The sequence below is a fragment of the Ctenocephalides felis genome, unplaced genomic scaffold, assembly GCF_003426905.1.
Source record: "Ctenocephalides felis isolate EL2017-DRISC unplaced genomic scaffold, ASM342690v1 CF-g0.4_SCAFFOLD_01886, whole genome shotgun sequence".
In the NCBI taxonomy this organism is placed as follows: domain Eukaryota; kingdom Metazoa; phylum Arthropoda; class Insecta; order Siphonaptera; family Pulicidae; genus Ctenocephalides; species Ctenocephalides felis.
In genome coordinates this window covers 112,116,423-112,132,181 of record NW_020538040.1, presented here as the reverse complement: position 1 = coordinate 112,132,181, position 15,759 = coordinate 112,116,423, and the positions used below count along the sequence as shown (strand labels likewise).

The window sequence follows — 15,759 nt, the reverse complement described above, 5'->3', positions numbered from 1 at the left end:
TCTTCCTACCGACCTATTAGTCTCCTACCAGTGGCATCAAAAGTATTTGAAAAACTTTTACTTAAACATATACAAAACAATACTAATGTAATTCCAGACCATCAGTTTGGTTTTCGAAGACAACACTCGACGATCCAACAATGCCATATAATTGTGAACATCATCCACAACACCCTAGAAACAAAACAATTCTGTTCATCAGTTTTTCTTGATGTAAATCAAGCTTTTGATAAAGTATGGCACAAAGGATTAGTGTATAAGATAAAATCATCTCTCCCAATTGAGTATCATAAATTGTTGGAATCGTATCTTCAAAATATACGGTTTAAAGTTAAAGTGAATATGGAAACTTCATCAGCTTGCTTGGTTGAAGCAGGAGTCCCTCAAGGAAGTGTACTGGGTCCATATCTATACCTGCTATATTCTAGCGATTTTCCTACAGATGAAAATTTAACAACTGCAACATTTGCCGATGATATTGCTATTTTATCTTCAGATCCTGATCCAGTTGTTGCATCGAGAAGGCTTCAGAGTCATCTAAGAGTCATTGAAAAATGGACTAACAAATGGCGTATAAAAATTAATGATAATAAATCAACTCATGTAATATTCACACTCAACAAATTTTCTTGCCCAGCAGTTCAATTTCATGATAAGACAATTCCAGTTAAACACTCAACAAAATATCTCGGGATGATATTAGATAGCAAACTAACCTGGAAGCAGCATATACTTTCAAAAATAGCTCTAGTAAAAAATAGTGCTAAGGAACTCTACTGGCTCATAGGTAACAAATCTAAATTGCCTATTGAAAACAAACTATTAATATATAAAACAATAATAAAGCCGATATGGACCTATGGTGTGGAATTATGGGGATGTGCAAGAAAATCTCACATTGATTCAATCCAACGAGCTCAATCAAAAATTCTGAGGCAGATCGTGAACGCTCCATGGTATGTCAGTAATAAAACTATTCATGACGACTTGAACATACCATTTGTGAAAGATGTTATTACCAGTACCAGTCATCGCCATTTTGAGAAGTTGGAATCCCATCCCTAGGAGGCTCAAAAAAAAAGTCCCAATTGATTTGAAGATTGATCAATAAAGACCAGACTTAGCCATTGATTTACCTCAGCCAGATTAGCTGACCACTCGATGGAGTGGCAGCTATTGAAATTTTTAAAATTCAGCCAATTTATTATGTGTGTGTGTATGACTGTGTGTGAGTATGTTAACTGTGTGAGTAAGTTTAAACATAAGCATAATAGCTCATAGAATTTTGTAAATTCTGATTGCTATTAAATAAAGTATAAAAAAAAAAATAAAAAAAATTCAACACTATTTGAACCTTTTGAAATACCAATCTATTTTCTTGAATATTTTTTTAATTTTCATTTTCATTGTTTAGTAAGTAAACAATTTCATTGTTTACTTTCACTAAGTATTAAAATTTTACCGTAATGTTAGTCCACAAATGCCATTTATATTCAAAAAATTAGTGAGAGGCGTGAACAATGATGTAATGCGCAAATTTTTGCAAAACGCTCATTTTGCCATTAAATGTGCATATAAATATAAATTTATGCATATACTCGTATATGTACACAATCACTTTATTGAATTTTTCATGAATATCCGCAAAAAGAAAAGTAGCATAAAGGAGAAAACAATAAATATTGCACCCGCGCTATTTATTTTGACGCCGGGTTATGTTAAAATTAATAAAATTTTATAATTTGTCATACAGCCAGTTATTAAAAGAAAATCAAAATATTTTGAAAATTCTGTAAAATATATGATAATTAGCGCATTTTTTTACTTTTTATTATTGGATCTTCGAAACCGCTGGGTCATTATTGTATCAATCAAAAATAATGTATGTAAAAATTATCATTCCTTCTGCTTTTTAATTATTTATTTTTTAATTGTCAATGAAATTGTGTTGCTATCACTTTTTAAGGGTCGATAATTTTGTATGACAATATTGATAATTTGTTGTTGATTGTTTATCATAAATAGCCCTACTGCCTATAGTGAATCCCGCTATAATCTCTATAATTATTCGCGAAGATTTGAATTTATGTTAATGCTCATTTTATAATAGAATTTACGATTAAAATAAATTATTAAGTGTTGCCAAAAGATCAGAATATTTTTACTTTTATTCTTAAGCAAAAAAAATATACAAAAATTTTCGCAGCCGGTAGGATTCGAACCTACGCTCCCAGAGGGAATCTGATTTCGAGTCAGACGCCTTAACCACTCGGCCACGACTGCTACATGGTAAGGGGTTGCAATTTGTATGTTATACAGTATATTTTATTTACAAAATTATGATTTTTTTTGATATAATTTAAATAATTTTTTTAATCTATATATTGATGCACTGATGATTAATTGAAACTTTAGTTATTTTTATAATTAAACGACTTCCCGTGTGTGTCTAATCTAAATCAAATGTTTTAGTATTTTAACACCACCAAAAAATAATTTATAACAATGAATTACGAAGAAACGATCAGACCGATCTTTACCAAAAACTATGTAGCACGATTCCCGAAGGACTAGCGTTGATTTGCACATAGCTAATCAACGCTAGTCCTTATCGAGTTACTTCGAATGGCTAATTCAATATTTGAAATCGGTTTAGCTAAGTTAATAATCAAAAGTTAGCACTAGTTGACATTAGATGATTTTATGTAACTTAATTTGGCTATAGAAATCGTGGTCTTAAAGTACCTACAATATGTCGTTTAATTCAAAACTAGTTGAAAGTGGCATCTTAAGGCAAGTTGCATGAACTTTCCAAAATGTGTAAAAATTGATTTAATCAATCGAAAATGAATTTTAGATATTTTGACAAAATGCTCAACTGTTTATTTCAAGTTAACGCTTTCGATTAAATCTAAACATTACGATATCGAATAGAATTTTCTCAAACACATTTAAATTAATTGTAGTTATATTGATTATATTGCACAGACACGTGCTTGTATGCCCTATTTTTCCGATATTATTAGGTTGTCAAATATCTCCCTTTCGCCTTTTTGTATTATAAACCAATAGCAAAAAAGCGGAAGGGAGATTCTTGACAACCTAATATTATTATAAATTTTTATGAATTGATAATGTTTGACTCATCACAACACAAAAACGAATTTGACACAAATTTTGTCTATAATATTTTCTCAAACTTTGAATTTTTAACATTAAACTATTTGTCGTAGGGCCGTAACGTTTTAGTTTTTTTCTCCATTCCCAACCAATATCTTTCTTACATGGTTTCTTACAAGTTAATACTCTAATAAGGCTTTCTTATTTATTAAGTCTTTGTGTATTAAATACATTTCAGGAAGTTTATGCAACTAGTATTAAGGCAAAATACCACTTACATTTAGTATTTATACGTGAATAAGTAAATGTTCATTAACTGGTATTAGTAATATTTTATTAATTAGTTATACTAATTAGTTATATCAATATATTCTATAACATAATGTTGACTTTTTTTATTGAAAGGATTTCTTTATTAGTAAATGGATAATTAAATTATCCAAGTAATAGTACTGAAAAAATTTACTCAAAATCATCAGTTCTTGATCAAAAAACTGAAACAAAAATAAACGCGGCCGGCAGGATTCGAACCTACGCTCCCAGAGGGAATCTGATTTCGAGTCAGACGCCTTAACCACTCGGCCACGACCGCTTTAAACAAATTAATTATATTTATTAATAGTTATTATATAACCAAACTAAATTAAATTTTCAATTTCAATTTACAAATATATGTTTCATAATGTAGTTTACACTTTAAAGGTGTTACATAGGGTTTTTTATGCTCAGGTATTACTCTTTCAAAAATTAAATATACTGCTTCAATTGATTTTATATAGAATGATATTTAATATATCATGGACATGTGAAAAAGAATAAGTTAGTTAGTTAGTTAAAAGAATAAGACAGTTCTTGAAAAATATCACAGAACAATATTTAGCAAAATGAATAGAGTTCTAATTAAAGCTATGGGTCAATAAGGATAATCAGGTATATTGTCCATTTAGTATCAGTAGATTCATCATCCTAAACATCTGTTCAAATTTAATGTTTCGTGAAGCTTAGTCCATGGTTAGGCCGAAGTATTTCACCTCCTTGGACCACTCAACTTTATGGTCCAATACTTTTATTTTGTCAGTGTCTATCAGTATATTAGCCTTGCTTTTACTCTTTGTAAACAGAATGGCCTACGTCTTTTGCGGGTTGGTTTAGATTTGCCATCTGTGTGTAAAGTCTGTCAATGTCTGACAAAGTGTGTCAAGGTGTTTTTTTTTTGTATTCAGTATTTTTGGTGATCTGGATGATGTGTAAATGACAGCATCGTCGGCGAATATCAGTAAATTCATGTTTTTGTCGTGCATGCAACCATTAAACAGTGACGGCCCCAGAATGTAGTCTTGCGGTACTTCCGTCGTTATTTGTGTATCGAACGTCTGTCGTGTAGCTATAAAGTGTAATGGCGGTTTGAAAAGTATAAGTAAAGTAATTTTGTAATGAATAACCAAATATATTAGCAACTAATTAATATTTTGGAAAAATGAATATTTTGAGGAAGCACTTAAACAGATGCTAAATTGCACTTTAGGGTTATATTAATGTAAGTTCAAAAAGAGCATTATAATTTTTTACTAAAACCCGAACCAATAAACCATCGCTCTTACAAAAATTAAAAATAAAATGAGTAGACATACACTATGCAATGTTTGATCATATTATATTAAAATAATGTATTCGTCATATTCTATTATATCAGAAGATTTAAATAGGTACAAGAAACGTTTCTTTTGTTAAATAATTGTAAATAACTATTTTCTTATTATTTTTTTTTTCAATTGCTTGGTTGTCTACAATAATGACAATAATTATCTAGTATTCATTCAACATTAAGAAAAGTCATCGTATTAAAAAAAATATTTCTATTGGTTGAAAAATAAAATTAAATAAAGTTTTTAAATATTCACTAAATACAAACCGCAATCAATTGAAAATATAATAAATGTAAATATTTATATAATTTATTTATATGACATAATACAATTTTATATCACTATAAAACAATAATTATTTCCATAAATACCTTAAAGTTGTATTTAATTAAATGTAATAATAACAATGTAATTTAATTCTCAATTGTAGTGAACTCAAGTGTCTATTACTAATAATAGTAAAAACTGCTCGAAAAAGTCACATTTCTGTTATAAAATCCGATGTCCGCAATTTATGATTTCTCGACGTTTTGAGACTATCTGAATCGTTGGCATAAAAAATGTGAGCGAAAATTTTGCCGTCTAGACAATTTTTCGAAGATAGCTACGGCGATTTTGAAAAATATGAAAATGGTTTCATTTTAGTCAATAATGATTGCGAAATGATCGGTATTATAGTTTGTTTCTTTGGAAAAAAACTATAAAATGAAAAATGTTTTACAATAATTCCTGAACTTTTTCAAAGTATATTTATTGGTGATTAAATTTTTGTAAACTAAAACTTTCCTAGATATAAAAATTAATTTCATACGAAATTTAAGAAATTACCCAAGTTTTTAATGTATATACCAATTTTTTAAGACGCACACACACGCATATATATTGTTGGACATCAACCGATTTCGTTAGATGTGTGGGCTAGACACGGAGGAAAAACAAAATGATTTGTCATTTTTATTTATCATAAAATGTTGTAATTAATAAATTGTTTATATTTTCATCCAATGGTTTTTATATATTTAGATTCATAACTACTTCCTACAGATGTTATAGTAAATATCATAATAAATTCAAATTAAACAGAATATTCTTCACGTAAAAAATTATTTTCTCGCATTTTTATAACTCTGAGACGTTGTCATCTACACGAAATCTACACAACTTCCCACTTAAAGTTACATTTCGGCTTTATATAACACTTTATTTAGTTAAAGGTAGGACTTTCCTTGATTTTGAATATGATCAATATAATTTCTTTATATGTGTTAGTGCAAGTCAAGTTCTTACCTGTTCGGATTTCATGGGAATTACTGCGATGTGTGCAGTTTATCGATAAAAGCCTATTACAATGTTGACTATTATTGAAAAGAATGCAATACAATTAAGAATATGATTCATTACGTAGTGTGTTTCTAATATATTAGTTATTAATATTAACTAATTATGCATTGGGTAACAATAAGTTACTTGAAAAAAATACAACACTTTCTGAGTCCATAGTTTCAAGATTTAGTCTTTATGATTGACAACTATAAAATACCATAAAACATGTAGTTTCTGCTACTGTAAAGTAATGTTTTAAAAATAAAATATATTTGTATATTCCAGGACCATCCAAAATATGCCTTCAACTACGGTGTCACAGATCATTCAACGGGAGATGTTAAGTCACAACATGAAACTAGAGATGGTGATGTTGTAAAAGGTAGCAATTTAAACTATTATTTAAATATAAAATCAAATTGTATTTTATAAAAAAAATTTAAATAAACAAATTTCGAATATTAATAGACTAAAAATAGAAAACACAAAATTTGTAAAATATGAATTTAAAAAATGAAATATTGTACCTTATGTTCACATTTAAACGTGATTAAATTTTATAGTTTTTTACTTTGTTTTTAGGTTATTTCTATTTTACAATAACTCTAAAAGTACACTTTAATTTCTAAAATTATATCTAATTATAAAAAATAATATATTTTTTACACCCATTAAAATAAAATAATAAAGACTATTTTAACAGATTTTTTAGAAGTACAAATGGCGGTTTCGTCATCAGATTAAACTTACATTCAGTTATTAGAGGTAACATTCAATAAAAATAAAATAAATAGTAAGTAAATTACAAATTACTGCTAATTTGGACAAACATGTGTAACCTAAAATGAAAGATTTTTAGTATCATGCTGAAGAATTACTAGATCGAAGATATTGTCTTTTTTTATTTTGCTTCATATTTTGTAGTTTGACGCCCCAATTTTGACTATATATTCATGTTCAGCGGCAAAAACTGCATTGGAAAACATATGTTGCACACCCGATACTGACAACTTTTAGTGTTGTTATGGCAACGCTTTGTTATGCGCGTTTCTCGGTACTAAATACTGTAAAAATGCTATGAATTTGCTGTGCAATCAGGCGTTTTACACATAAAACCATGTGTTATAAATGCACATGGCAAAATGCAGTTACGATAACGTTTGTGCGTTTTTTTGGTTATGTTTCAAATCTAAAATCTACGTCTGACTTCACAGCAACCACACAGCATTCTCACAGTTTTTAGTACCAAGAAAGAAGCATAACATTTCGTTGCTATAATAAAGCTATGTTATGGTTCGCAGAAATGGCCCCACGAACAAAACCTATCGAATGTATTTGCAATTTTTAGAACATCAAATAATGTTTTTTAAACAAATAATTACAAATGAAATGTAACGGCGCGGCTGATTTTCACGAAAAATTCATTAGCATGATTTTTTACCCTTGTGAATTAGTTTTGTATTTTAAGAAAATGTTACGAACAACATTTCATTCTGCCGTTAATTATAAAGAAGCGCACACATGTCATCACTTAAATGCAAAAATTAAGATTAGCATTTATGTAATGCAATATTTTTTTAAAAATAGTTTTAGTCATAAATATAGTTTTATTTTAATAATGTCATAATCATTTAAATTTTTTGTTGATTCACGACACTTAAATCTTCGAGAAAACTAAGGATTTAGATAAGATGAATATACTAATTAATTCATTTTTATTCAAGTTCAAAAGTTGCATGAATTAATATAATTTATAAATACGATGTACTTACACTGACACATTTTATCCCCTTTTTGTTGAAATTGTGACTTTCAGTTAAATCAGTTAAATCAGTTTTGTTAAATCAGCTTGAAATCCAACATTTTGTGGAAGCCAGTGTTGCCTTTTGTATTTAGAACTAGATGACCCGACAGACGATGTTCTGTAACCATGTCTAAAATTTTTTAATATAATGTAGGGTAGAGCGGGGCTAGTTGAGCATAGGGGCAAGTTGAGCAATCGAAATATCTCTAAAACTATTCACCGTCCGTTTAGGCATTATATGACGGAAAGATAGAGGTTTGGGAGAAATAAACATCCCGCGATCGCTAGTGGCCGCTGGACAAATGAGTGAGGCTCACGGCCGTTTTGTTTATTTTGAGACCAAAAAGTAAAAAAGTCATTCATCACGAGTTTTCGTCTAGTTTAGTCAAATGTTATTTATTTTTAACCAGGTAAATTTTATTCTTCCATATAATTATAGTACTTTTAATATGCACAGAGATTCTGGCTATAATTCTCACGGTTTTTTTATTAACTCACTTTTATTTTGAAATTCCGAGTTGGGGTTAGTTGAGCATAGTTGCTAAACTTGTTTTGTCACTAAGACAATTACCATTAACTTCTAGAAATTGATTATTATTTTTAAGATTTAAGCTAAGTCTATGAGTAGTAACATAAAGAAATAATGATTTTAAACAAAAATACTGAATATAATGGTAAAATAATTCCTAAGCTACGATATTGTTCTGTTGATTCTACTTTTCGTTAATTATTCAGAACAAATTACTATAAGTTTTGTTTTCTCTGTCAATAAAGACTATAAATATAGAACTGGTTATTAAAAACTTATTTTATTTCATTACTAATCGACATTGAACCTATAATTTTATTATACTTTCTTAGTGCTCAACTTGCCTCACCTATGGGGTACATTGAGCATACTTGACTTTTTGCATTTAAACAGCTGTAGCTTTTAAAGTTTACTTATTACCAAAAAATAGTATTAACACTTTTGTTAAGCGATAAACAACAAATCCATTAAGTCATATAGCAATTTATTGAGACTTTTCATTGAGGTGCTACATCCGTTTAAGTAAAAATTTGCTCAACTAGCCCCGCCCTACCCTAATATACTAACATTAACCGTTTACCTAAAAATAAAAATTATTATTTTTTAAATTACTCTTTACGCCAAAATACATATACATTTATAATATGAGCGATGTTAAATGTAGAACTGCTTTATAAAATGATGAGTCTCAATTCTCACACAATATTGAAAATTGGAGTCTTTTAAACGGTAACATAACCATAACCATAACATAACACTGGTACTTCATGTTGGATTAAATTAATTTAATATTTTATTATTTAAGATATCCAAAATTGCATCTTAAACTTTTCCTAATCGATATCATGAGGGCCGAATTGTATGTATTTATCTTTACTTTCCCATTTGTTGTTAAGTGAAATGTGAAATTTTACGAATTTTAAAACTATTGTGGATAAATTAGTAAAAGATGCAAAGAAATTATATATTGAAAAAAAAAAACTATATTAAAAATTTAGTATATCCGAATCATGTGTTGCGAGCACTCGTATTTTTCGCATGCATCGCATTAGAGGTAGGTCCTGATTAATATTTAATTTCATATTTTAAGTGGATTAATTCATCATATTTGTTTATATGTGTATCATTCAATCTGCCTTACATATACTGTATTTTACATTATTTTAATTTCTGGCACATCTCAGCTGCTTTTTGGCATTAATAATGTAGACTTTTCATTTTTCTTATTCATATTCATGAATTTATTATACATATTCTAATGTTGTCTAGGTTCATAAGTAAATTGAAATTTTTGGCAGATGATAGTTTTCATTTATTTTCAATGCAAACAATGACATGTCGATTTTTGCTATTTTTTCCGTTTATTTCTACAATATTGCACATATATACCAGTACTTTATAATCACAAACATCCTAGAACATTTTCTTAACAAACTTCAGAAAGATTTATCTGAATCCGAATAATCGTCAAGGAGGAGTACTCAGTGAGTGCTTGTAATTTAATAAGAATTTTATATAATAGCAATAAAGCTCAAATTGATACTACGTTTTAATTAGTAAACGTTTGTATGTGAAAAAGAGAAGGGCTGTTTTTAGGGTTATCCCGGCAATTATTCGATTTTTTCTCGTCGTAAGAACCATCCTTGAACATTTTAAAAAAAGAATTGGCCAAATTGGTCCAGGCGTTGTTGAGTTATGCGCTTACTAACACATTTTGCGATTCATTAACTTTCCGTAGGGTAAGTTATAGTAATCGCAAAAATATTGACCAGTGGGGCGCATGGCATCGTGCCTTAAGGCAAATTGCAGGAACTTTACGTACCAATTTTTTTTTTTTTAAATATTAACATTTTTGAAAAAAATTTACTCTGAAAAATTAGATGTTTGAGAAACTATAAATTTTTGACAAAAATTTACTTTTTATTTGAGAAAAAGACTTTTTGAAGAAAAGTTTATTTTGAAATATTTTGGAAATTCTGAACTTTTTTTCAAAGCAATCGTACTGCTTTAACTGCATAGAGACTAAATATCGAAGCGCGTAAGCGTCGCGCCGTCGTCTAACGGATAAGCATTGGTACGGAACTCATCAAACAAAATTTATACTTATTGTTAAAATCTCTATAAAATATCTGATAATGTGAAGTGCGTATGTCTAATGATCATTTTTGACCGCCAGATGGCATTTTTTTTTTACTTTTTTCATTAGATCTCCGAAACCGCTAGAAATGCGTTCATGAAAATTTGATCAATTCTTCATCTTGTCAATACAAGTGAAATGTTTTGAATTATTAAAATCGGACGCTCCGTTCTCTTAAAAACTGATTTACCATTTTTGGCACTTTTTGCCCCATATCTTCGGAACGGCTAAACCTGCCTTCGCCAAAAACTAATCAGCACGTCTCCTTATCAATACGAATCGAATGTATTTAAAATTATTCAAATCGGTTGATTGGTGTTCCCGAAAACGTCGACGAAAATTTGTATCCGCACACACATACACGCATACACACACACATACATCCATTTTTTCTAAGGTATGCCAAAATATTCAGAAACCTCTGAAACGTAAAGATATATAAAAATTTTCATTTTCGATTTTTTTTGCGATTACTATAACTTGCCTATCGGTTTCGTACCAATGTTCATCCGTTAGACGGAGATGCGGCGCTTACGCGCTTTGACATTAAAGCAGTACGTTTGCATTGAAAAAGTTCAGAATTTCCAAAATAGGTCAAAATAAAGATTTTTTTTTTTAAAAGAAAGTAATTTTTTGTCAAATTTTTAGTTTCTCAAAAATCTAATTTTTTCGAAGTAAAATTTTTTTAAAAATGTTAATCTTTTTTAAAAAAATTATAATTTTTGGTACGGGAAGTTCCAGCAATTTGCCTTGAGGCATGATGTCATGCGCCCTACTAGTTTTCATATATAAGATTATGCTTTTGTGAATTGTAATAACGTTATTTCCGCATTTCTAAAGGTCAATACTCGTTGGTCGAACCAGACGGCTCAGTGCGAACAGTGGACTACACAGCCGATCCCGTGAACGGATTCAACGCGGTCGTGTCAAAGAGTGCGCCGACGGTGCACAAAGCCGTGCCAGTGATCGCCAAGCCAGTGGTGGTCGCCAAACCATTGGTTTATGCACCAGCACCAATTGGTAAGTATATTGCGATAAAACATTCATTTCGATTATTAATTTAACTTAATAATTTAAGTGGACTCAGCGGTGGCGATATTGGTTCAAACGTTGGCTAGCACCAACTAGTCCGTCCTGGAATGGTCTCGGGTTCGCTGGTTCGATTCTCGTCACGGTCAATGCGCGACATCTGGCAGCTTTGATGTCAACTTTTTATTAGAGTTTATAAATCTCAATATATTGACCGTGCCGTACGACAAACAAATGTTATGTGAAGGCTATGTTATGTAGAACTTTCCATACTGCATTATTCTAAATATTGTCAAAGCCTTGTGATTGCTGCGCAGTCAAGCGTTTTTTCAGGTTGTCAGATAGAAAATCTAACCTAGAAACCACTCAAATGTCAAAAAAACAATTTTAGATGATATGATTTTTCTGACCCAGCTTCATACATACAAGTGATGTTTTAGTTTATGCGTAAAGCACCTGAATTCACAGCAAGTACATGGCATTTTGACAGTATGTAGTAGTAATTCAGTAGCATAATGTATGCAAGTTGAAGCGTAACATAGCTTTGCCTAACATTGATCTGTTGTGCGGCAGAATCGGTCCAATAATTTAAAGTAGAACTAGTCTTTCGTGGGCATAACTTCCAACATTCAATCATATGATAACTATTAATCCAATGGGTTGCCTCTCATGAAACATTAGGTTAAGTCTTCAACAAACATCATGTCTTAAGGCAAATTGCTTGAACTTCTTCTGGCGTAATAAAATATTCAAAGAATAATAAATGCATTCAAATAGATTATTGTAAATACTGCAACATTCATTATTTGTAATTTATAAACATAATATAAGGAGGAGTTAGAATGAAGAATAATGTCGCACATTTCAGAAGCAGAATTATATAAAATTATAGCAATATTATTTCAAATATATAAAGGAGCTTTTTAAGAATATTAGCTGAAATTAAAAATAAAATCGGAATGGTTACCGATATTTATAAAAAGTTTTTTGCGAATTTAAAAAAAGACAATTATTTTGACAATACAAGCAAAACACTTTTTGAATCACTCAAGATGCTTTGTTCTTTCAAAAACTGCCATTTTTTGTACATTTAGCCCCGTATCTCCGAAACGGGTAAGCATGTCTTTGGCAAAAACTAATCAACACGTTTCCGTATCAGTAGGAATCGAATATTTTTTAAATTTTCGTAAAAAAATGTATCCACACAAAACGCACACACGCATACATCCAATTTTTCTAAGGTAGAAAGGTAAAAAGATATGCAAAATTATCATTTTCGATTTCTGAAAGATTACTATAACTTACCCTACGAGAAGTTAATTATATATTAATACGGTCCTATCCTCATATGAATTGGTACTAAAAACTCTTAAAAAGCTATGTGTTTGATGTGCAATCAGGGGTTTCAAACGGTGATAGGACCGTAACATAGCGTTGCCAGAAAATTTTATCGAAAAATTAGCCCCTGTGTGCGATAATATTAGCCCTTACGTTTATATTAATAGTTATGAGTAAATGTTGCAGCTATGCCAACGAAAGGCGTTTAGGCATCATCCCGCCTGATGTCGGACTTTGCCGAGGCGGCGAAGGAACCATTAAACCATTAGTTGGAGCTAGCCCAAATCCGTACCAATTTTGCCACCTTATTGTAAAAAATTAATTCAATTTTTTGGTTTTACTATTATGCTTTTTCTTTAGTTATTTGCTTTGTGAATAAAGTTATATTATTATTTGAAAAAATCATCATATGAATTCCAAGCGATAAACAAATTTCGAAAATTCTGAAACGAATAGATTAAACGCCAAAAATTAATTGATAACATTAAAATTAATTGATTGCTTATAACATCTTTTCACAGTTTTCAGTAGACTTCTGTTGTTAAACCTTTCTATGCTAGAAATCCTTTGAAATTTAATTTTATAAGTTAACGGTTAAAACGTGGCCTCATAATTAACCTACTTATTTATTTTATTTACGTATATTGAAATATTACTCAATTAATTTAAAAAATTATGTTAACAACTGATCATAATACAAACTGTATTTGTATATCTGAATTGTTGTTTTATAAAGGATATTTATATTATAACAATTTGATTGAAATTAAATGAATTGTTTTGAGTTATCATGTATTGATATTCTATTGACAATACCAAATATGCTTTTCAAATATAATAATGTTGTTTTCAATTAAAAATTTTATTCCAATTTTTCAGTTGCAAAACCCCACTACCAAGCACAGTACTTGGATTATAACGACGCAGCATACGACCTAGGCGGTTATTATGATGCTCATCATGGCGGTTACAATTACTACTAATTTAAATTATGTTATTTTAAATAATTGTACAAAATTAGATATTTTTAGATATTGATTTCGGCATATGAACGAATAACATACTTTAGATTTGTATTTATATGTATGCATTATGTATGTAACTTAGTATTTATATATTAAAGCCAAATTTCTGTAATGCTATAAATAATTTTACTATAATTTGTAAATTGCTAATAAATTAATATTAAATTAAATACATTTTTATTTTTTTTACAAAATACCGTAAATAAATTGAAACAGTGTATTTTCAGCAGATTGTGTTATCACATATTTCAGGAAGAGTTTTATATTTTTGCGCACGTTCAATTTTCATCAAAAAAATCATTCAAACATTCTATATCACAAAAATATTAGTAGTTGAACGGTTTTGTAAACGCTTTTTAATATGGTTTGATATTAAAGCTTTATTTTTTATTTAATTAACAGTAGACTGATAAGGCTTAGTAGAAACGTGGCTTAGTTGTTATAAGACTTGACCTTGCACCTATAAGGTTGCAAAGCAGTAGTGATATCAGTTTTCTTTTGAAATTATAGATGTAAAAACGTTTTTAAGTGAAAATACAGCGTTTTATGCCCTTCTCTTGCTGCCTTCCATATTACAAATATACATAAGGTTACACGAAAAAAGGTTTTCCATTTATAACACGGTTTCTGCCCTAGACGAGTAAGAATGCAGGTTCCAGTCAGTTTATCGGCATTGTCAGTGCTATAAACAGTCTCTATTTCATCTCAATCTGTCTTAACCATATATTATTTATTTTAAAATTTTATTTTGAACTAGTGGTGCATACATTGTGGCTTGAGGCAAATTGCTGGATATTCCCGTCTTTCGAGGAATAATCAACGAAAATTGATTAATGAATAATAATGATTAATGAGTATTTCAAATTCTCTCAAATATATTCTTATAAATACTGTGGCATTCATTGGTTGCCTTTTATATTGTAACGACAATTGGTATTGTCGTCAAAAGGGTTGCATAACCACCAGTGCAATGGGACTCCCCCACCTACGCCTACTAGGGATGCCAATATAAGGTCCAGTCTGGGGTTGAAACGAGAGCATTAAGAATTGTATCATCCTCTGAGGAGGTCAGTGGGTCCACGCGCCAGGCGCTGGACCCGCTTTGTGTATAGTGGTGTGTGTGTTGTGCCAGGAGAGAAGAACCCGTTCCAGCAAAGGTCAGATGCATTATTGTTAATTAAAAGCTATTCCCTCCGTTCTCCGTCGTTATCGTTATCAGTTATCAGTTAGTATAATCTGTTATCCGCGTAGTATATTCCGATACTCCGTTATACTACGCTCAGTTAGTATAGTAATTAATAATAATCACTCAGTACGTTAGAGTTTAAGTATAGAACATGGCTGTGCTCTCCGATTTTCTAAACCTTTTAAAACAAGTTTCATTTGATAACTTTTGATTCAGAAAATTAATGATTCTGTCGTCTTCTAATGGATTTACTGTTGGTGAATTAGGTGTAAAGACCTGTTTAAAGCACTCGGAGAAGGTGATAGCTTTTTCCATGTTGCTTCTAGCACATGAATTGTCACTTTTTCTTAGGGGCGAAACATGGACAATGGGTCTCTTGGTACCTCGGGTCGCTTACCATAACGAATGATCTGTTACTGATAGGTTGGTGATGTAGTCATGAAAAGAACGATTTCTATACTCCGCTAGCTTTATCTTGAGATATTTTGTAACTCTGTTAAGTTTTGTTTTATCGCAAGGAGCTCGGCTAAGCTGCCATTTTTTTATTTTCCTTTTTTGGTTTATAAGAAATCTAATACTGCGCGGGCACTGCTCACTATTTTTCATTGAAGGTACGGTATAA

The 15,759-nt window shown here is 30.2% G+C and overlaps 1 protein-coding gene and 2 non-coding genes across 3 annotated transcripts in view; 1 reads left to right on the top strand and 2 right to left on the bottom strand.

Moving 5' to 3' along the window:
• Positions 1–15,470, top strand: part of LOC113375721 (larval cuticle protein A2B-like) — a 31,684-nt gene extending 16,214 nt beyond the window's left edge. The window contains exons 2-5 of the mRNA XM_026615665.1: positions 6,375–6,471; positions 11,400–11,583; positions 13,113–13,214; positions 15,404–15,470. Coding sequence (XP_026471450.1) covers positions 6,375–6,471; positions 11,400–11,583; positions 13,113–13,214; positions 15,404–15,470 — 450 coding nt within the window. The remainder of the gene's footprint in view (positions 1–6,374; positions 6,472–11,399; positions 11,584–13,112; positions 13,215–15,403) is intronic.
• On the bottom strand, positions 2,202–2,283 carry Trnas-cga. Its single transcript has one exon. It is a non-coding gene; the product is annotated as a tRNA-Ser (tRNA).
• Positions 3,631–3,712, bottom strand: Trnas-cga. The gene has a single exon. It is a non-coding gene; the product is annotated as a tRNA-Ser (tRNA).
• Positions 15,471–15,759: the final 289 nt, after the last annotated feature.